Source organism: Brassica napus, chromosome C6, assembly GCF_020379485.1.
Source record: "Brassica napus cultivar Da-Ae chromosome C6, Da-Ae, whole genome shotgun sequence".
Taxonomy (NCBI): domain Eukaryota; kingdom Viridiplantae; phylum Streptophyta; class Magnoliopsida; order Brassicales; family Brassicaceae; genus Brassica; species Brassica napus.
In genome coordinates this window covers 21,158,380-21,181,043 of record NC_063449.1, presented here as the reverse complement: position 1 = coordinate 21,181,043, position 22,664 = coordinate 21,158,380, and the positions used below count along the sequence as shown (strand labels likewise).

The 22,664-nt window shown below is 40.8% G+C and overlaps 1 protein-coding gene and 3 long non-coding RNA genes across 8 annotated transcripts; all 4 read right to left on the bottom strand.

The window, feature by feature from the left end:
- Positions 1-520: 520 nt before the first annotated feature.
- Positions 521-2,129, bottom strand: LOC106363317. Of its 2 annotated transcripts, none has more exons than XR_002664459.2 (4): positions 1,910-2,129; positions 1,170-1,458; positions 1,005-1,077; positions 521-910 (listed from the first exon to the last, which is right to left on the bottom strand). It is a non-coding gene; the product is annotated as an uncharacterized LOC106363317 (long non-coding RNA). The 2 variants fall into 2 exon arrangements; XR_002664460.2 differs by having other exon boundaries at positions 1,170-1,489; positions 1,910-2,125.
- Positions 2,130-3,071: 942 nt separating this feature from the next.
- On the bottom strand, positions 3,072-7,339 carry LOC125588788. 2 transcript variants are annotated; one of them, XR_007324933.1, is made up of 4 exons: positions 6,802-7,339; positions 6,343-6,705; positions 6,207-6,264; positions 3,072-3,312 (listed from the first exon to the last, which is right to left on the bottom strand). It is a non-coding gene; the product is annotated as an uncharacterized LOC125588788 (long non-coding RNA). The 2 variants fall into 2 exon arrangements; XR_007324934.1 differs by lacking the exon at positions 6,343-6,705 and having other exon boundaries at positions 6,802-7,333.
- A 174-nt stretch (positions 7,340-7,513) lies between these two features.
- Positions 7,514-12,773, bottom strand: LOC125588789. Of its 3 annotated transcripts, XR_007324935.1 has the most exons (7): positions 11,242-12,770; positions 10,783-11,145; positions 10,647-10,704; positions 9,021-9,974; positions 8,562-8,924; positions 8,426-8,483; positions 7,514-7,754 (listed from the first exon to the last, which is right to left on the bottom strand). It is a non-coding gene; the product is annotated as an uncharacterized LOC125588789 (long non-coding RNA). The 3 variants fall into 3 exon arrangements; XR_007324937.1 differs by lacking the exon at positions 8,562-8,924 and having other exon boundaries at positions 11,242-12,773; XR_007324936.1 differs by lacking the exon at positions 10,783-11,145.
- Positions 12,774-12,928: 155 nt separating this feature from the next.
- Positions 12,929-13,998, bottom strand: LOC111202802 (formin-like protein 14). Its single transcript, XM_048759726.1, has 3 exons — positions 13,927-13,998; positions 13,460-13,713; positions 12,929-13,363 (listed from the first exon to the last, which is right to left on the bottom strand). Exons 1-3 carry the CDS (start codon positions 13,996-13,998, stop codon positions 13,081-13,083), a joined length of 609 nt encoding a protein of 202 aa, XP_048615683.1. The 3' UTR covers positions 12,929-13,080.
- Between the last annotated feature and the right edge of the window lie 8,666 nt (positions 13,999-22,664).

Genomic DNA, 22,664 nt, shown 5'->3' with positions numbered 1-22,664 from the left:
GGTCATGTATTTGTGTGTCTTTGTTGTGCATTTATTTCAGTTTGTTCTGCCTTTATTCAAGGCTTCAAGCACTGCTTACTTGTTTTTTTCTCATGTTTTTAGGCTGCGGCGTAGTATGTTGTTGTGCATACCGTGTGACAGTGTTTGGAAAGAGATGTTGCCTACAGTGGTGGCCCTGTGGGCCTAAATTTTGTATCCTCACATCAACTGTGAAACGTGTGCTCTCTGATTCTAATTATAATATTATATCTTCTCATGCTCTGCAAACAGTTGCAGGGGAATAAGATAGAGAAGAAGAAGAAGAAAAATAAAGACTGTCTAAAAGACCACGAAATCAAATGCACAAAGCATGGAGACTTTTAAGGATAAGAACGTTCAGAGTCTTAGGCCAGACTCTTTACTCAGAAACTAAGGTAGAAAGTAAAAACTTGCAAAATACTGATCATCCTCGAACTAAAAGTCTTTTGATGTATAATATTCTCAGTAATAACTTTGTAGTTAAGACATAGCAACCTTTGTATTAAATAAGTAACTAATCTTTTTTATTAGCTTGAAGATTAGAAAAGATAGTTTTTGATTCTGCATAGATCTTTCAAGAACACACACACATATAACAAAGGCAAAAAAGAAACAGAGGACAAAACAGAGAATAAAACATAATACGGAGAAATTGGGCTGAAGCAGCCACTTATTTACTCTGAGCATTATTACTATGACGGAAGGAGAATCTTCATAAGAAAAAGAGAGAGTAACATCTATACTAAACTTCCTCAAGACTGAAATCCAAAACTCTTTCAAAATGCCAAAAAGCTTAAAGTCTATAAGAACTGTGAAGGAGCTTAAAAGGCTCTCTCTTTTTCTCACTTCTTCTTGATCTTCGATTTTCTTGCAATATCTTTGCCAAATGTCCCTGAAGGCACAATAACACACACACACACACACACACACTTCAATCCCAGCGAAGAGGAAACAAAATCTAAAAAGGGAGAAAGCGATATGTGAACCTCGAGCCACTCGTCAAGTGATGCGTACGTAGACCTTTGTTCCTACTTCCACCTTTGATACCTTTTTGGTTTTCTGGTAACAGAGGGAGATTGTCAGATAAAATTCCACAACATAGGACTGTAAACACACAAAATTTGAAAATTCTCAAAACAGGATGGGAATACCTTGGTGAGACGTTGTACTTAGCTGTATGCCCATAGACCAAGAAGGAGGAGGAGAGGAATCCCAAGTGTTAAAAGAAAGACAGACTCACCAGTGAGAAGACCTCCAGAGTACCTCAATGGTTCCGTTGTAGAAGACTCTTCTCTGGTATGGCTTCCATCCAATGTCGTAGATGACATAACCCACCAGATCAAATGCGTAAGGCTGTGCAACAGGGAGGACGGAGGAGTTTGATCAAATGCTCTGATATGGCTACGCTTTCCATTTTCCTTTTTTGTATATCACTCTATCCTGCCGTGAACCACAAAACATATCACTCAACCTGAACAACATTAAAAATCTGAACTTTAAAATACATCGAAAGATCACTGCTTCTCTACACTGCTAAAGTCAGAAAAAATTTTTTTTTGAATGAAGAAAGTCAGAAACATTGGATAAAACAGCAAAGTTTACAATTTAAAACGAAATTTTGTCTCCTTAGGAAAGCTATTAAGTAAACAGAAAAAGATTCAAACTTTCATGGAAATCCTTTCCATCATCTTCCTTTACCAAAAACAGAGACAAAATCAGAATCAAACTTCATGGTAAATCTTTACCATCGTCTTTTCCAGCCTATATCAATGCTAATGATCAAGATAAATCTACCAGAAAATACTAACAGCACGCCGGATCATAATAACTCGAAACACTCAGTATATAGAAGAGATGAAGAGAGGGCGATCGAAAGCAAAAGAATACTAACCTATATATATATACGGAGATTACAGATCTCGCAGACAGAACGACGCATTGAAAGTCTCTTAATGTGAGTTAAGTCGCGAAGCGTTACAGGGAAACCGACAACGAACGTTATCGCCGCCGTACTTACGGAGAAGACATTAGGTCACCAACAATTCTCTCTTCCAGGGCCTTAGCAAATGAATGTCATTAAGCCCATAAACGGAGTGTATGCACAAAAGCTTAATACGCTGCGTTTCATTTAATAGGACAGGTGTCGGCCGGACATCACTTGAATTGTTGCGCTGGCATCTGATGTGTACACCCTGAGAGGGATTCAAACTGTATTTTATATATAAAGATGTTGCATAAAGCCCGAAATCACTAAACATTAAAAAAGCCTACAAACCCACAAGAGAGACCTGTATGTTGAAAGTAAACTCGAAGTTCCAAGCTAATCTAAAGATATTTAAAATAGGAAATAAATCTTATTTTGAACATTTCTAAAAGCCCACTTATTTTAAAATTTGGCAAAATTTTAAATATAAGGTTTGAGGATGTTTTATCGATTTATATTTGGCAAAATTTTAAATATTAGATTTTATATTTGATTGCTCTCTCTCTCTCTCTCTCTCTCTGTATCTCTCACGGGGGAAGAAGAGATGAGAAGCTTCATCTTTTGGATGTAAATATTTTCAATCTCAGGATCGATTTTGTCTTTCGCATGGCGATTTCACTTTTCGCTACGGCGATTTAGTTATATCCGGAAGCGGAATTTTGTTGTGTGTTCATCCCGGACGTATCTGTTCTTCACGCTTATCTTTATACGATCTGGGTCTGAACTAAATAAAGTTTAAGTTCTAAGTCCTCTTCTCCTCTGTTTTTATGTTATGTCCAAGAAATTGGATATTCCGTTTGAACCTTTGGCTTCTCTCTTCATCATTGGTTATCCTCAAAATCCTATTTCAAACAAGAGTCAATCTTTGCTTTCAGTATATTAGCAAAGTATCTTTAACGGGTAGGAGATTGAGTTTTATCGATTTAGCTTCGAAGGTTATTGTGACACCCGATTTACATAATAAAATGTTGCGATAAGTAAATAGCTCTGATACCAAAATGTGGCACCCGCTACTTTCGAAATATAATAAATTGATAAAAGTGGAAATAAAATAATAATACAACTCAAATAATAATAATCTTCATATCATAATATAAAAGTCAATACGATACCAAAAGGCCTAAAAACCCAACATCGATAACATCCGAAATATAAAATACGACATAAACCGAAAGTCTGAAATAGGAATAACATAAACGATAAAAGTCCAAAGGCCTAAAGGCCCGATAAAGATAAAAACGATAAAAACGATAGAAGCCCAAAAGCCCAATAGCACCGGTCCGATAATCACTCCTGCTCGTCGGTCTCACCTGAAAGGGGGGGAGAAGGAGGGGTGAGCGACAGGGGAATCGCTCAGCGAGGTATGGGATGCTAAACCGCAAACCACAGACTGAGTTCATAGCACTACTAAAATGTAGGCCTAGCTCTAGCATGAAACAAACACGGTGCCTATTACACCACACATAACAATCAATATTCGGCTAGAGGACTAGCCGCTACAACTCATGCGCTTATAATACATAGCTACTCTCTGCACCACGCATCTCCTCATAAGGATATATACATATACTCGAAGCGTCGCTAGTACAGTCTGTCTCTGTACCCCCGCCCATCGTAGCGTCGAATGCAAACGTCTCTGCACCACGCCCCAAACAGTAGCGTCGAAGCTCAAACGTCTCTGAACTCACGCCCATACCACACCGTAACGTCGAAGCTCAGACATCTCTGAACTCACGCCCTCATCACATAGTCCCTACTCATAACTATGTATATACATATATATATAGCAGTTCTTAGCATCAATCATTTCACACAATCGTTGAATCCTATATTATCCTAATTCCAGTTAGCAATCAATATCAATAATGAACAAGCAAGACTCTCAAATAGACTCGATTCACAAAGACAGATCATGTTTCGAAACTAAACTTTTCATAATGGTAGTACTAAACTAGCTCGGGATTTAACGGAGTAGCCCTCACCTTAGCAATGAAGAGAAGTGGTATATATGACCTCCAGCTGCTCAAATGGACTCCAAATCTGAAATCAGATCGAAATTTCGAGTCAGAACGCCTTTCGAACGGTTTAAAACGGGTATTTACGGAAAAGTCAACTCACTGGTCAAAGGTCAATCCGGTCAACCCTTGACCAGAAATCAATTTGTCCTAACCGATCGGTTTACCCTAACCGAACCGAAATCAATTTAAACCGGCTAACCGATCGGTTAACCGAGTCAACCGAGTTGACTCACTGAGTTGACTCGGACGAGTTGACCGAGTCACCGGCGAGTTACCGGCGATGGTCAACGGCGGCGACGGCGGATATTCCGGCGGCGGGGGACGGTGGTCCGGCAGCGGCGCGTGTACCTCACGCGCGCGAAGAGGCGAAACTTCCGGAGGCGCGTGCGGCTTCGTCCGGACTCCGATTGAGGCGTTTTTGGTGGCTACGGATTCGTCTCGACGAGAGGAACACGATGGTAGTCTTGGATTCACGAGATTCATCACGGTTAGGAAGTTATGGGCGATTTACTAAACGGAAACGAAACTGAGCTTAAGGAATGCGGTTTCCGGCGATTACCTAGGGTGTTTATCGGTGGTGGCAAGCTGAACGTGGTCACGGCGCACGGTTGCTCCGGCGACGAGCTCAGGTGAGCTTTCTTCCTTCTTCTCCTTCTTCTCTCTCTCTTTCTCAAGCTTTAAAGAAGATGGAGATGGTGGGTAAGAAGGTGGAGATGGTGGAGAAGAAGGTAGAAGTGGTGGGGTTGGAGAAAGAAGTGGAGATGGTGGGAGTGGTGGGTCATTACAATTCTCCCCCACTTATAAGGAATTCGTCCCCGAATTCATGGCATAAGCTGACGAAACTGATACACACCTGAGCAATCCGTTCAATTGTGACATCATCATCCATATGTCGAACATATGGCTGAAATCCTGTTAGCTAAGAGCGGATGACGATGAGTAACTTATAGTCAATAAAAAGACAATTGGATTAGAAAGGAGTGATACCGAACGGAAAGATGCGATTTATTTTCATTTTCAAAATTCCCAAATCTCCGAAAATATTTTGAAATTGTCTAAAACCGTCAAAACCGAATAAAACCGAGTCTCCAAAATCGCCGTCCCGGGTCGGAGCCGGGACGGAACCCGCTCTGATACCAAATTGTGACACCCCGATTTACATAATAAAATGTTGCGATAAGTAAATAGCTCTGATACCAAAATGTGGCACCCGCTACTTTCGAAATATAATAAATTGATAAAAGTGGAAATAAAATAATAATACAACTCAAATAATAATAATCTTCATATCATAATATAAAAGTCAATACGATACCAAAAGGCCTAAAAACCCAACATCGATAACATCCGAAATATAAAATACGACATAAACCAAAAGTCTGAAATAGGAATAACATAAACGATAAAAGTCCAAAGGCCTAAAGGCCCGATAAAGATAAAAGCGGTAAAAACGATAGAAGCCCAAAAGCCCAATAGCACCGGTCCGATAATCACTCCTGCTCGTCGGTCTCACCTGAAAGGGGGAAGAAGGAGGGGTGAGCGACAGGGGAATCGCTCAGCGAGGTATGGGATGCTAAACCGCAAACCACAGACTGAGTTCATAGCACTACTAAAATGTAGGCCTAGCTCTAGCATGAAACAAACACGGTGCCTATTACACCACACATAACAATCAATATTCGGCTAGAGGACTAGCCGCTACAACTCATGCGCTTATAATACATAGCTACTCTCTGCACCACGCATCTCCTCATAAGGATATATACATATACTCGAAGCGTCGCTAGTACAGTCTGTCTCTGTACCCCCGCCCATCGTAGCGTCGAATGCAAACGTCTCTGCACCACGCCCCAAACAGTAGCGTCGAAGCTCAAACGTCTCTGAACTCACGCCCATACCACACCGTAACGTCGAAGCTCAGACATCTCTGAACTCACGCCCTCATCACATAGTCCCTACTCATAACTATGTATATACATATATATATATAGCAGTTCTTAGCATCAATCATTTCACACAATCGTTGAATCCTCTATTATCCTAATTCCAGTTAACAATCAATATCAATAATGAACAAGCAAGACTCTCAAATAGACTCGATTCACAAAGACAGATCATGTTTCGAAACTAAACTTTCCATAATGGTAGTACTAAACTAGCTCGGGATTTAACGGAGTAGCCCTCACCTTAGCAATGAAGAGAAGTGGTATATATGACCTCCAGCTGCTCAAATGGACTCCAAATCTGAAATCAGATCGAAATTTCGAGTCAGAACGCCTTTCGAACGGTTTAAAACGGGTATTTACGGAAAAGTCAACTCACTGGTCAAAGGTCAATCCGGTCAACCCTTGACCAGAAATCAATTTGTCCTAACCGATCGGTTTACCCTAACCGAACCGAAATCAATTTAAACCGGCTAACCGATCGGTTAACCGAGTCAACCGAGTTGACTCACTGAGTTGACTCGGACGAGTTGACCGAGTCACCGGCGAGTTACCGGCGATGGTCAACGGCGGCGACGGCGGATATTCCGGCGGCGGGGGACGGTGGTCCGGCAGCGGCGCGTGTACCTCACGCGCGCGCAGAGGCGAAACTTCCGGAGGCGCGTGCGGCTTCGTCCGGACTCCGATTGAGGCGTTTTTGGTGGCTACGGATTCGTCTCGACGAGAGGAACACGATGGTAGTCTTGGATTCACGAGATTCATCACGGTTAGGAAGTTATGGGCGATTTACTAAACGGAAACGAAACTGAGCTTAAGGAATGCGGTTTCCGGCGATTACCTAGGGTGTTTATCGGTGGTGGCAAGCTGAACGTGGTCACGGCGCACGGTTGCTCCGGCGACGAGCTCAGGTGAGCTTTCTTCCTTCTTCTCCTTCTTCTCTCTCTCTTTCTCAAGCTTTAAAGAAGATGGAGATGGTGGGTAAGAAGGTGGAGATGGTGGAGAAGAAGGTAGAAGTGGTGGGGTTGGAGAAAGAAGTGGAGATGGTGGGAGTGGTGGGTCATTACAATTCTCCCCCACTTATAAGGAATTCGTCCCCGAATTCATGGCATAAGCTGACGAAACTGATACACACCTGAGCAATCCGTTCAATTGTGACATCATCATCCATATGTCGAACATATGGCTGAAATCCTGTTAGCTAAGAGCGGATGACGATGAGTAACTTATAGTCAATAAAAAGACAATTGGATTAGAAAGGAGTGATACCGAACGGAAAGATGCGATTTATTTTCATTTTCAAAATTCCCAAATCCCCGAAAATATTTTGAAATTGTCTAAAACCGTCAAAACCGAATAAAACCGAGTCTCCAAAATCGCCGTCCCGGGTCGGAGCCGGGAAGAACCCGCTCTGATACCAAATTGTGACACCCCGATTTACATAATAAAATGTTGCGATAAGTAAATAGCTCTGATACCAAAATGTGGCACCCGCTACTTTCGAAATATAATAAATTGATAAAAGTGGAAATAAAATAATAATACAACTCAAATAATAATAATCTTCATATCATAATATAAAAGTCAATACGATACCAAAAGGCCTAAAAACCCAACATCGATAACATCCGAAATATAAAATACGACATAAACCGAAAGTCTGAAATAGGAATAACATAAACGATAAAAGTCCAAAGGCCTAAAGGCCCGATAAAGATAAAAGCGGTAAAAACGATAGAAGCCCAAAAGCCCAATAGCACCGGTCCGATAATCACTCCTGCTCGTCGGTCTCACCTGAAAGGGGGAAGAAGGAGGGGTGAGCGACAGGGGAATCGCTCAGCGAGGTATGGGATGCTAAACCGCAAACCACAGACTGAGTTCATAGCACTACTAAAATGTAGGCCTAGCTCTAGCATGAAACAAACACGGTGCCTATTACACCACACATAACAATCAATATTCGGCTAGAGGACTAGCCGCTACAACTCATGCGCTTATAATACATAGCTACTCTCTGCACCACGCATCTCCTCATAAGGATATATACATATACTCGAAGCGTCGCTAGTACAGTCTGTCTCTGTACCCCCGCCCATCGTAGCGTCGAATGCAAACGTCTCTGCACCACGCCCCAAACAGTAGCGTCGAAGCTCAAACGTCTCTGAACTCACGCCCATACCACACCGTAACGTCGAAGCTCAGACATCTCTGAACTCACACCCTCATCACATAGTCCCTACTCATAACTATGTATATACATATATATATAGCAGTTCTTAGCATCAATCATTTCACACAATCGTTGAATCCTATATTATCCTAATTCCAGTTAGCAATCAATATCAATAATGAACAAGCAAGACTCTCAAATAGACTCGATTCACAAAGACAGATCATGTTTCGAAACTAAACTTTTCATAATGGTAGTACTAAACTAGCTCGGGATTTAACGGAGTAGCCCTCACCTTAGCAATGAAGAGAAGTGGTATATATGACCTCCAGCTGCTCAAATGGACTCCAAATCTGAAATCAGATCGAAATTTCGAGTCAGAACGCCTTTCGAACGGTTTAAAACGGGTATTTACGGAAAAGTCAACTCACTGGTCAAAGGTCAATCCGGTCAACCCTTGACCAGAAATCAATTTGTCCTAACCGATCGGTTTACCCTAACCGAACCGAAATCAATTTAAACCGGCTAACCGATCGGTTAACCGAGTCAACCGAGTTGACTCACTGAGTTGACTCGGACGAGTTGACCGAGTCACCGGCGAGTTACCGGCGATGGTCAACGGCGGCGACGGCGGATATTCCGGCGGCGGGGGACGGTGGTCCGGCAGCGGCGCGTGTACCTCACGCGCGCGCAGAGGCGAAACTTCCGGAGGCGCGTGCGGCTTCGTCCGGACTCCGATTGAGGCGTTTTTGGTGGCTACGGATTCGTCTCGACGAGAGGAACACGATGGTAGTCTTGGATTCACGAGATTCATCACGGTTAGGAAGTTATGGGCGATTTACTAAACGGAAACGAAACTGAGCTTAAGGAATGCGGTTTCCGGCGATTACCTAGGGTGTTTATCGGTGGTGGCAAGCTGAACGTGGTCACGGCGCACGGTTGCTCCGGCGACGAGCTCAGGTGAGCTTTCTTCCTTCTTCTCCTTCTTCTCTCTCTCTTTCTCAAGCTTTAAAGAAGATGGAGATGGTGGGTAAGAAGGTGGAGATGGTGGAGAAGAAGGTAGAAGTGGTGGGGTTGGAGAAAGAAGTGGAGATGGTGGGAGTGGTGGGTCATTACAATTCTCCCCCACTTATAAGGAATTCGTCCCCGAATTCATGGCATAAGCTGACGAAACTGATACACACCTGAGCAATCCGTTCAATTGTGACATCATCATCCATATGTCGAACATATGGCTGAAATCCTGTTAGCTAAGAGCGGATGACGATGAGTAACTTATAGTCAATAAAAAGACAATTGGATTAGAAAGGAGTGATACCGAACGGAAAGATGCGATTTATTTTCATTTTCAAAATTCCCAAATCCCCGAAAATATTTTGAAATTGTCTAAAACCGTCAAAACCGAATAAAACCGAGTCTCCAAAATCGCCGTCCCGGGTCGGAGCCGGGACAGAACCCGCTCTGATACCAAATTGTGACACCCCGATTTACATAATAAAATGTTGCGATAAGTAAATAGCTCTGATACCAAAATGTGGCACCCGCTACTTTCGAAATATAATAAATTGATAAAAGTGGAAATAAAATAATAATACAACTCAAATAATAATAATCTTCATATCATAATATAAAAGTCAATACGATACCAAAAGGCCTAAAAACCCAACATCGATAACATCCGAAATATAAAATACGACATAAACCGAAAGTCTGAAATAGGAATAACATAAACGATAAAAGTCCAAAGGCCTAAAGGCCCGATAAAGATAAAAGCGGTAAAAACGATAGAAGCCCAAAAGCCCAATAGCACCGGTCCGATAATCACTCCTGCTCGTCGGTCTCACCTGAAAGGGGGGAGAAGGAGGGGTGAGCGACAGGGGAATCGCTCAGCGAGGTATGGGATGCTAAACCGCAAACCACAGACTGAGTTCATAGCACTACTAAAATGTAGGCCTAGCTCTAGCATGAAACAAACACGGTGCCTATTACACCACACATAACAATCAATATTCGGCTAGAGGACTAGCCGCTACAACTCATGCGCTTATAATACATAGCTACTCTCTGCACCACGCATCTCCTCATAAGGATATATACATATACTCGAAGCGTCGCTAGTACAGTCTGTCTCTGTACCCCGCCCATCGTAGCGTCGAATGCAAACGTCTCTGCACCACGCCCCAAACAGTAGTGTCGAAGCTCAAACGTCTCTGAACTCACGCCCATACCACACCGTAACGTCGAAGCTCAGACATCTCTGAACTCACGCCCTCATCACATAGTCCCTACTCATAACTATGTATATACATATATATATATAGCAGTTCTTAGCATCAATCATTTCACACAATCGTTGAATCCTTTATTATCCTAATTCCAGTTAACAATCAATATCAATAATGAACAAGCAAGACTCTCAAATAGACTCGATTCACAAAGACAGATCATGTTTCGAAACTAAACTTTTCATAATGGTAGTACTAAACTAGCTCGGGATTTAACGGAGTAGCCCTCACCTTAGCAATGAAGAGAAGTGGTATATATGACCTCCAGCTGCTCAAATGGACTCCAAATCTGAAATCAGATCGAAATTTCGAGTCAGAACGTCTTTCGAACGGTTTAAAACGGGTATTTACGGAAAAATCAACTCACTGGTCAAAGGTCAATCCGGTCAACCCTTGACCAGAAATCAATTTGTCCTAACCGATCGGTTTACCCTAACCGAACCGAAATCAATTTAAACCGGCTAACCGATCGGTTAACCGAGTCAACCGAGTTGACTCACTGAGTTGACTCGGACGAGTTGACCGAGTCACCGGCGAGTTACCGGCGATGGTCAACGGCGGCGACGGCGGATATTCCGGCGGCGGGGGACGGTGGTCCGGCAGCGGCGCGTGTACCTCACGCGCGCGCAGAGGCGAAACTTCCGGAGGCGCGTGCGGCTTCGTCCGGACTCCGATTGAGGCGTTTTTGGTGGCTACGGATTCGTCTCGACGAGAGGAACACGATGGTAGTCTTGGATTCACGAGATTCATCACGGTTAGGAAGTTATGGGCGATTTACTAAACGGAAACGAAACTGAGCTTAAGGAATGCGGTTTCCGGCGATTACCTAGGGTGTTTATCGGTGGTGGCAAGCTGAACGTGGTCACGGCGCACGGTTGCTCCGGCGACGAGCTCAGGTGAGCTTTCTTCCTTCTTCTCCTTCTTCTCTCTCTCTTTCTCAAGCTTTAAAGAAGATGGAGATGATGGGTAAGAAGGTGGAGATGGTGGAGAAGAAGGTAGAAGTGGTGGGGTTGGAGAAAGAAGTGGAGATGGTGGGAGTGGTGGGTCATTACAATTCTCCCCCACTTATAAGGAATTCGTCCCCGAATTCATGGCATAAGCTGACGAAACTGATACACACCTGAGCAATCCGTTCAATTGTGACATCATCATCCATATGTCGAACATATGGCTGAAATCCTGTTAGCTAAGAGCGGATGACGATGAGTAACTTATAGTCAATAAAAAGACAATTGGATTAGAAAGGAGTGATACCGAACGGAAAGATGCGATTTATTTTCATTTTCAAAATTCCCAAATCTCCGAAAATATTTTGAAATTGTCTAAAACCGTCAAAACCGAATAAAACCGAGTCTCCAAAATCGCCGTCCCGGGTCGGAGCCGGGACGGAACCCGCTCTGATACCAAATTGTGACACCCCGATTTACATAATAAAATGTTGCGATAAGTAAATAGCTCTGATACCAAAATGTGGCACCCGCTACTTTCGAAATATAATAAATTGATAAAAGTGGAAATAAAATAATAATACAACTCAAATAATAATAATCTTCATATCATAATATAAAAGTCAATACGATACCAAAAGGCCTAAAAACCCAACATCGATAACATCCGAAATATAAAATACGACATAAACCGAAAGTCTGAAATAGGAATAACATAAACGATAAAAGTCCAAAGGCCTAAAGGCCCGATAAAGATAAAAGGTAAAAACGATAGAAGCCCAAAAGCCCAATAGCACCGGTCCGATAATCACTCCTGCTCGTCGGTCTCACCTGAAAGGGGGAAGAAGGAGGGGTGAGCGACAGGGGAATCGCTCAGCGAGGTATGGGATGCTAAACCGCAAACCACAGACTGAGTTCATAGCACTACTAAAATGTAGGCCTAGCTCTAGCATGAAACAAACACGGTGCCTATTACACCACACATAACAATCAATATTCGGCTAGAGGACTAGCCGCTACAACTCATGCGCTTATAATACATAGCTACTCTCTGCACCACGCATCTCCTCATAAGGATATATACATATACTCGAAGCGTCGCTAGTACAGTCTGTCTCTGTACCCCCGCCCATCGTAGCGTCGAATGCAAACGTCTCTGCACCACGCCCCAAACAGTAGCGTCGAAGCTCAAACGTCTCTGAACTCACGCCCATACCACACCGTAACGTCGAAGCTCAGACATCTCTGAACTCACACCCTCATCACATAGTCCCTACTCATAACTATGTATATACATATATATATAGCAGTTCTTAGCATCAATCATTTCACACAATCGTTGAATCCTCTATTATCCTAATTCCAGTTAACAATCAATATCAATAATGAACAAGCAAGACTCTCAAATAGACTCGATTCACAAAGACAGATCATGTTTCGAAACTAAACTTTCCATAATGGTAGTACTAAACTAGCTCGGGATTTAACGGAGTAGCCCTCACCTTAACAATGAAGAGAAGTGGTATATATGACCTCCAGCTGCTCAAATGGACTCCAAATCTGAAATCAGATCGAAATTTCGAGTCAGAACGCCTTTCGAACGGTTTAAAACGGGTATTTACGGAAAAGTCAACTCACTGGTCAAAGGTCAATCCGGTCAACCCTTGACCAGAAATCAATTTGTCCTAACCGATCGGTTTACCCTAACCGAACCGAAATCAATTTAAACCGGCTAACCGATCGGTTAACCGAGTCAACCGAGTTGACTCACTGAGTTGACTCGGACGAGTTGACCGAGTCACCGGCGAGTTACCGGCGATGGTCAACGGCGGCGACGGCGGATATTCCGGCGGCGGGGGACGGTGGTCCGGCAGCGGCGCGTGTACCTCACGCGCGCGCAGAGGCGAAACTTCCGGAGGCGCGTGCGGCTTCGTCCGGACTCCGATTGAGGCGTTTTTGGTGGCTACGGATTCGTCTCGACGAGAGGAACACGATGGTAGTCTTGGATTCACGAGATTCATCACGGTTAGGAAGTTATGGGCGATTTACTAAACGGAAACGAAACTGAGCTTAAGGAATGCGGTTTCCGGCGATTACCTAGGGTGTTTATCGGTGGTGGCAAGCTGAACGTGGTCACGGCGCACGGTTGCTCCGGCGACGAGCTCAGGTGAGCTTTCTTCCTTCTTCTCCTTCTTCTCTCTCTCTTTCTCAAGCTTTAAAGAAGATGGAGATGGTGGGTAAGAAGGTGGAGATGGTGGAGAAGAAGGTAGAAGTGGTGGGGTTGGAGAAAGAAGTGGAGATGGTGGGAGTGGTGGGTCATTACAGTTATGCACAGATTCAGCAGATTGAAGCTTTCCATAAGGGAAAGTGTTTCAAAAAGGATCTGGTGTACGTCTTTTTGAAGTTTCGGTGGTTTTCATCTCTGATGATTTAGATGAAAGGCTTGAAGATTCAACGGTGGTTATGAGGAGAGAGTTTATAAGTGGATCTATGGGAGATTGAAGCCTGTAGGACGATGACGTTCTCTGTCTTCAACTGCGAAAGGAGGAAGAACGAGAAGCAACGATTCCGGCGAAGTTTACGGCGGAGATGCATCTGGCGGTGGAGTCTGCGAAGCGACGGAAGCTTTTCTGCATGAAGGACGCGTGGGCGCGACGTAGGGCTTTGAGGACGTGACGTGTGGCTTCACATGCGTTGGTTGCGATGAGATGGCCAAATCGTGTTTTTCTTTGGACCTTTGTAATGTATGGGCCTCGTTTGTAATGTTAAAACTCATATCTACTTGTAATAGCCTTCGGGCTTTAAAATGAAATGGGTTGACAAAAAAAAAAAAAAAAAAAAAAAAAAAAAAAAAAGGATGTTTTTCTCCAAAAGCACAATCTTATATTGAACTTTAAAACTTTTGTATTTTACATAATTGTTCTTATGTTTAATGAAACTTAATTAACTGAAAACGTAAATCTTTTACAACTATAAAATATACAATAAAAGTATTAGAAACACAATTAATAAATAAAATATTATATTACACTATAGTAAAATATTGCATGCAAATATAAACATACAAAATAGTTCATTAAATATTAATAAATTACATAATTAATCTTTATAATTATCTCTATAATGATTTCATATATGATCAATTAAGGTATTTTTGAAGTGATAAATGACTTTTTTTTATTTTTTATTTGTAGGCTAAGAGCTAAAAAGTTTTGAAAACAAACATTCTTATTTATTGTCATTTCAATTTGTAAAACTGACGTCAATTTTTGCATCTCTAATTGTGTGTTGATATCACAGGCTTATCTTCAATAAACATGTTATTCATAATAATGCACACTGTTATTATATCATTTAATAACATTATTTAATCTTTGTATAGTATTTGTTATATTAATAATTAAATATTTTGTATTAAAAAGGACTAAAATGATTAAATAAGAAAATTATTAATATTATTTGAAAATCGCACAAGTAAAAGGACTAGAAAAGTAAGGAGCCTCATATATAAAGTTTTGTACAGTGAAATTTTATATTTGAGCTTTCACTGTGCAAAACCTTAAAATTTAAAGTTTAAGGTTGCTTTCGGAATGCACAAAACCTTATATTTAAAATTATAAGGGGTTTTTTGAAGATTCTCATAAGAGTTATCTAAATAAGTTAATTTTAAAGAGATTAGGAGTTTCATATCTCTATATGTATAAGGAGATGTCAACTAGTAACATAACTTATTATTTTAGAGATTGATTTGTGAGAACTTAAGTTTTGAGCGATTTTTTTAAGTTAATAAAAAAGAGTTTTCTTACGATCTTTGAGTTTCTATTCTTGTGTTAAACAATAATTGGTATTAGAGCAAAACTAAAATCGAGAAGCCCTAATAAGTTATGTTACAATCATACCGACGAGAGTAAAAAAAGGAGGACTTTCTTCGATAAATTTTCCCATGTTAAACACAACAAACTATACGGTGTGGGGTATACGAATGAAGATTCTTTTTTGTGTATACAAAGTATGGGATATCATCAAAACTATATAAATTAATAATGTTGAGACTATGATAATTTATTAATTTATTGAGTCATTAAGTTGAAGAAATTTTTTATTTTAGACTATATTTTAAAAAATATTTTTATCTAAAAGAAGGAAAAATATTTTATTTCATAGTATTATATATTAGTCAAAATGCTTTAGATTTGAATTTCATATACTTTTATGAGATTATATGATAGTATGTTAAAAGCTGTCAAAAAAAAAATGATAGTATGTTAAATATATATGAAAGTATACAAATGAGTTTTTATATGTAACTAAATAAAGTAACACTAAAATTAGGGGTGGACGTTCGGGTATCCATTCGGGTTCGGTTCGGGTCTATTCGGGTTTTCGGGTTCAAAGATTTCAGCCCCATTCGGGTATTTCTAAATTTTGGTTCCGGTTCGGTTCGGATCTTTGCGGGTTCGGTTCGGGTTTGGATAACCCATTTAAATTATTTTAAAAATTTTAAAATAAATTATATACTATAAATTTCTCAAAATCTGTAAACAAAACAATATATTACGTATAAATTTGAATAGCATATGTCAAAGTACCTAAAATTAACATATAAACTAGATCTCGATCCGCGCAACCGCGCAGGTTTTTGTTTTCATTTATTTTTATATAAATATTTTGTTTTCAATTCTAAATTGGTATATATAATAATATATATGTGTCTCAATTTTTAAAACATAATATGTTTACTGTATATTTTTTTCATTGAATAGATTGTTTCAAACTTTCACATGTATTTGTATCTTCTTCTACATATATATTTTCGGATTATTATTTCATTATTAAAATTGTAACTATATATATAAAGATTAGTAAAATATTGTTTTATTGTCATATTCAAATATATTGTAACATTTCACAAATTTAGAAAGTTTTTAAAAAATTAAATTTTTCGCTTTATAGATTTATATTATCGAGTAAATAATTAAACGTTTAGTTTTTGTTTAATTTTTAAAATAAACTATATAGTTTAAAATTCATTTTCATTGGTTTAAGGTAGTTAAGATTAATCACTGTTAGATAATATGATTTTTTTATTTAAAAAAATTCTTTATAATTTTAAAAGTTAACATCGACAAATATTTAAATATTTAGCATATAGAGGTATAGTATTACAACATTAAACGGTATCTATTTAATTTATACTATCTATAAATCTAATGGATCATCTATTGTTTAAATCAAATTATTGATAACCCAATAAAAATTTATGGTAGACCCAATATTTAAAGAACTTTTTACATTTAGAGACACTTTCCCACATTCAAATTACACTACAAAACACTTATCACTTGAGACACACTTTCTTTGGTCAAAAAGATTCTTATGACCCTAAACTAAACCTCTCTCCTCTTCTTATTTCATTTTATTATTTTTTATTCTACTTTATTTTTTTTATGGGAGAATTGCCAAGTGTGACTCAAAACTTGGAGTAAAACCCAAAACAATACTCCAACTTGGGTCAAAGGCAAAAGTAACCTAAAAGGCTATTGAAATTACAACTATCCCCTTGTGACCAAACAAAAAAACGGAATTCTTTTTACGTTTCTACCCCTCGCAAGTCGTCTGTTTAGACGACTTGAAAATAAGTCGTCCAGACGACTTAACTTAAAGTCGTCTGGACAGTTAGTCTTAAACATAATTTAAAAAGTTTGTAAAAAATATGTTGATAAGTGAAAAATGGGAATTATGTAATTAACATATGTCTTAGGAGGTATAAATTAAGATATAACAAATTTCAATTGTTTTCAGCATAGATGAGTGAAAGTAGTGAGTCATGATATTCTTAAGTTTATGTTTCATCAACATATGTTGTAGTATTGTATGTGTTCTTAGGGTTAGATTTTGGAAAGCATTAAAACCGTTTTTGAAAATTTTTAAAATTACTTATGCGTGTTCATTTCTGTGTATAGTAAACACTATTTAAGTATAATTTGATTTTATAACGTGGTTAGTTAGTTAATCTAGTCATTTTAGTTTAGGGGTTCATTTTAGGGTCTAGGACGACTTAATATTTTGTCGTCTGAAAACAGACGACTAAATATTAAGTCGTCTGTTGTACATTATCAGCCAGAATAAGTCGTCTAAACCGGACCAAACCTTAAAGTTTACCAATGTAATTTTAAAGCTAACCGGATTATTTACCCAATATATAAGGTGATTTTTTTTTTTTGTTTCATTTTTCGCGATATTCAGAAACCCTAACAGTTCTCTCTCAAAGGCGATTTCGAATTCCCACGATTTCCGAACAAACCATCGTTCTCAACATCGGCTATCTATCTCACTTCATTCTCACCGTTGTCGCCGCAGCTTCTTCTAACCCTAGCGCCGCCGATTCCTCTAAACCCTAGCGCCGCCGATTCCTCTAAACCCTAGCGCCGCCGCTTCCACTATTTCCGAACAAACCGTCGCCCTCGCCACCGTGGTCACCAACGTTCTAAACACTAGCGCCGCCGCTTCTTCTAAACCCTAGCGCCGCCGCTTCTTCTCTGTAAACCTTAGCGCCGTTTCTCTGTAAACCCTAACGCCGCTAAGTCATCAATCTCGAGGAAAAGATGAACATAAAACGTTGTCTCTATCAATTTACTCATTCTCACCGTTTCACGTTTATTTTTTCAGATCTATAACCGCAATGACGAGTACTCCAACTCCTTCTGCGACTGGAAGACTTGTAAGTAATTTAAGTCGTCTGGAAAGTCTTCCAACTGGACGACTTAGTAGATGACTTAAATATAAGTCGTCCATTTGGAAGACTTTCCAGACGACTTAATTATAAGTCGTCTACTAAGTCGTCTGGACTTATATCGTTGTCTTTGATTATTTTGCAGACAAAAAGGATGGATATTCCAGAACTCCCCCGTAGGTTATACACATCAGGGGAAGAACCAGAAGCCCACAATAGCATTTCGTATCATACGGATAACAGCAAGTTGCATACTGCTCTTAGGAAAGCTCTTACTGATGACGAATTTGAAGAGCTCAAGGAGTCGAGTTTGGGAGTTTTCATCAAGTTCAAGGAGCAGGGATTTGGTTGGGCTTCAAGGCTGGTTCACTACATGCTCAGTTTCAAGCTGGACATTAAGAAGAAGTATGAGATGTGGTCTCTCGTTGGTCCAGAACCTTTGAGGTTTTCACTGTTAGAGTTTGAAAACCTCACTGGTCTAAACTGCGAGTACATCGAGGACCTTGAGACACCAAAATGTGATGTTACCCCAGAGATGGTTTCTTTCTGGGGGATGCTGGGAGTTCATCTGGAAGCTGGGCCAACTACTGATCAGATAATAGCAGCACTGCAGAGATGCGGGGATTGGTCCAGGGAAGATCGCAAGCGGCTCGCGTACCTCTCCATCTTCACTGGATTCATTGAAGGGAGAAAGTTTTCAACCGCTACACGATCTACTCTGGCAAGGCTAGTGATGGATTTAGAACGGTTTGAGAATTATCCATGGGGGAGAGTCGCATTTAAGGTGCTGATGGACTCTTTGTGGAACAAAGAAATTGCTGGCTGTTACACCGTGGATGGGTTTATACAAGTTCTTCAGGTCTGGACGTACACAGCTATGCCGGAATTGGGTGCTAGTATTGGTGGTCCCAGAGCAGACAGTCCGTCTCCACCGATACTGGCTTACGAGGGCAGCAGAGGCCGCAGATCAATGAAAGCTGCTATCTTGAGTCAGGTATTTACTTCAATCCAAAAGTCTGCGCAGACGACTTATTATAAGTCGTCTGGAAGGTCGTCCAGCTGGACGACTTATCGGACGACTTAATTAAGTCGTCTGGAAAGTCTTCCATCTGGACGACTTATTAGACGACTTATTATAAGTCGTCTGGAAAGTCTTCCATCTGGACGACTTATTAGACGACTTATTATAAGTCGTCTGGAAGGTCTTCCAGCTGGATGACATAGTAGACGACTTATAATTAAGTCGTCTATTTAGTATTTTTTTTCAAATATCTAACTCGATTCTTCTATTTACTGCAGACCCGCGTGATCAACTTTGTTGAGAAGGACATTAGTGAAATGTGGCCAAAATGGGACTCTGAGGTTGAGGACCTGCCCGCGGAGAACATCATTAAAGTCATGTATGAGCGGAGACCGTGGAAGTGGACCATGGATTGCTGGGAAGTCACTGGTACTAAGGTCAATACAAAACCTAAGGTTGTGACTCCATCAAAGAAGGCCAAAGAGATGGTTGTGTTGGAGGAGGAGGAGGAGGAGGAGGAAGACAATCCAAGACCTCGGAAGAAAGCTCGTAAAGAGGCTCCTAAAGTGGCTAGTGAAGAGGCTAGAGAAGAGGCTAGAGGGGTGACCAGAGAGGAGTTGGAAATTATGTTCAAGGGCGTAGCTGACTGCATGAAAAAAGGGTTTAATAAGTGCATGAGGGAGTTTAGGAAGTTGTCCGATAGATTGGAAGCTGTGGAGAAGAAGGTTGGTGTCACCAATCAGGCTACCCCTCAAGATAAACAGCCTACCCCTCTTGCCAAAGAAACCGGGGGTAGAAACAAACAGGCTACCCCTCAAGATAAACAACCTACCCCTCATGCCAAAGAAACCGTGGTTAGTAACCAGCCTCCTCCTCATCAAACCAAACAGCAGCCTCCTCCTCCTCAAAAGAAACAGCCTCCTCCTCAAAAGAAACAGCCTCCTCCTCAAAAGAAACAGCCTCCTCAAATCAAAGAGGTTAGTATCAAATCCAGGGTTAACTAGTTGTCCAGACGACTGTAAAAGTTGTCTGGACGACTAGTTGACCCTGGACGACTTAAACGTAAGTTGTCTGGACGACTAGTTGACCACGGAAGACTTAATTTTAAGTCGTCCAGGTCCAACTAGTCGTCCAGACAACTTTTGTTTAAGTCGTCCAGAGTTAACTTGTGTGCAACTTTTATTGCAGAGATGGTTGCCGGAGGATACAGCAACCGAGGCATTCTCGGTAAATAAGACCTCCAAAGAGATTGTTGCTGTCACTTCCACCGATCACCAACCGAGCCTCGCTTCCACCGATCAACAACTGAGCCTCGCTTCCACCGAGCCAAGCGATCCAGTTTCAGAACCGAGCCTGGTTGTATTGGACAAGCGTGCAAAGAGTAAAAGAGCGAAGAAACCTGCTCCCACTGTGAGATCTCCTTATACGGCAGAGAAAAAAAAAGATAAAGTGGGAGCCTATAATCCATTTCCGCCAGTAAACAAAGATCGGTTGAAGGAACTCGCTGATTGGTTGAAAACTGATCCGTAAGTGATTGCTTTACCCATAATAGCTTGATTTAGTCGTCCAAAACTGATTGCTTTTTTTGTTTGCAGTCATTATTTAACTAAGACCGAGGACAAACCACGTACATCACCAACAAGGTGGTACCACTTCCTCCGGACAGCCAGAGGATGGCTGGAAGACTGCGTAAGTCTTCTGCACACGATTTAAGTCGTCTACAAAGTCGTCCAAGTAGACTACTTTCCAGACGACTTATTATAAGTCGTCTGGAAAGTCGTCTACTTGGACGACTTTGTAGACGACTTATATTTAAGTCGTCTGGTAACTTCTAACTTGTTATATTTAATATGCAGCATATAGATGCTTGGATTAATGTGCTAAGGCAGAGGTATCAGGAGAACCCACAAGCTTTCAGGAGCGAGCGAATGTGCTTCCTGGATCACAACTTTTCCCAGTCTTGGAGAGAGCAGTATCACCTCTTCAAAACATCGGAACCTGATCACAAAGGTTTAGGAAGAGTTCTACCTGGTGGGGCGTCGTATTTTTATGACGGATCAATACCTTCATTTTGCCAATCAAACAAGAAGTGGGGGGAGGACATTGATGATATCTATGCGCCAGTGAACTTGGACGACAAGCATTGGGTTGCTATTTGGATATCGATCCCTAAGAGGCACATAGTCGTCTGGGACAGCATACCTTCATGTAGTGTACCAGACGCATGGGATGCGATAATGGAGCCTTTTCTCCAGATGGTCCCTTATCTGCTTGTTGAGTGCGCAGCCACCGACGAAATACGGGTCAAATACGGGTTGGAGCCATACACATATGAGAGACCGCTGAAAGGTGTACCCACGGCCAACAATGGTGATTGTGGCGTGTACACTTTAAAGTACATTGAATGTCATGCTCTCGGTGTCTCCTTTGACCCTAAAGACTTTGCTAGGTGCAACGCAAAGAAAATGAGGGATAATATGGCGGTGGATATATGGAAGGAGCTTGTTGATCAGCATCTAAAAGATAATGTGGATGGTGATAGGTTCGTGGGCTTGTATGATTAGATTAGTGTTTGTATTTGAACTTGTCTTTGTATTTGAATATATAAGTTGAACTTGTAAATATATAAGTTGTAAATATATAAGTTGTCTGGAAGATTAGTGTTTGTATTTGAACTTGTAAATATATAAGTTGTCTGGAAGAAATAAGTCGTCTGGAAGGTTTTCCAACTGGACGACTTACAAATAAGTCGTCTAGAAGGTTTGGACGACTTATTATAAGTCGTCTGGAAGGTTTTCCAACTGGACGACTTACAAATAAGTCATCTAGAAGGTTTGGACGACTTGAAGGGATAGTAGAAGGTAGTCTAAAAATAAAATACACTTGAAGGGATAGTAGAAGGTCGTCTAAAAATAAAATACACTGGACGACTTAGTAGAAGGTCGTCTAAAAATAAAATACACTGGACGACTTAGTAGAAGGTCGTCTAAAAATAAAATACACTGGACGACTAAAAGTTTAGTCGTCTGGACGGGTAATCAAGACGGGACGACTTAAAAATTTTGTGTACATTGTGGTTTCGTATGGCCAGTTTCCTTGCAGTTTGAGCATCTCCGTGCCCTGTGTTTCTTCCTGGGTTTGTGTCCTCTCATCCTAGATAGCTCCAACCAAGATTGCCATCTTGATTTCTTCGGTCTCCCCCGACCACGCTTTAGTTCTGGAGGAAAGCATTCTCGTTCCTCAATATGTTGTGACACGATAGGATATATATTCTCTGAGTATCCTGCATACAGATAATTCTTTGAGTACAGTGGACATACAAGTGTGGAGATATGCAAACCAGCATGTATTCCAGCAGCTATAGCATGAGAGCAAGGTATTTTCTCCACTCCATAGACACCACAATCACACTTTGCATGTTCCAAATCAACCACACAGTCCATTTTGCCACCTTTGACAAAGAAATGCCATCCATCAATTGGTTCGACCGTCATCGTACCCGCTATCTCTTCTCGAACAGCAAGCAAGTATTCAACACCCCCGCTATG

What these genes read in the sequence shown, in the direction of transcription:
- LOC111202802 (XM_048759726.1), bottom strand. Translation starts at nt 13,998, where the DNA reads ATGCAGAAAAGCTTCCGTCGCTTCGCAGACTCCACCGCCAGATGCATC. An exon ending in CCGTAAACTTCGCCGGAATC is followed by an intron (nt 13,714 to 13,926) that starts GTTGCTTCTCGT and finishes CCTTATGGAAAG; the next exon opens with CTTCAATCTGCTGAATCTGT. An exon ending in ACCACCGATAAACACCCTAG is followed by an intron (nt 13,364 to 13,459) that starts GTAATCGCCGGA and finishes CGTGAATCCAAG; the next exon opens with ACTACCATCGTGTTCCTCTC.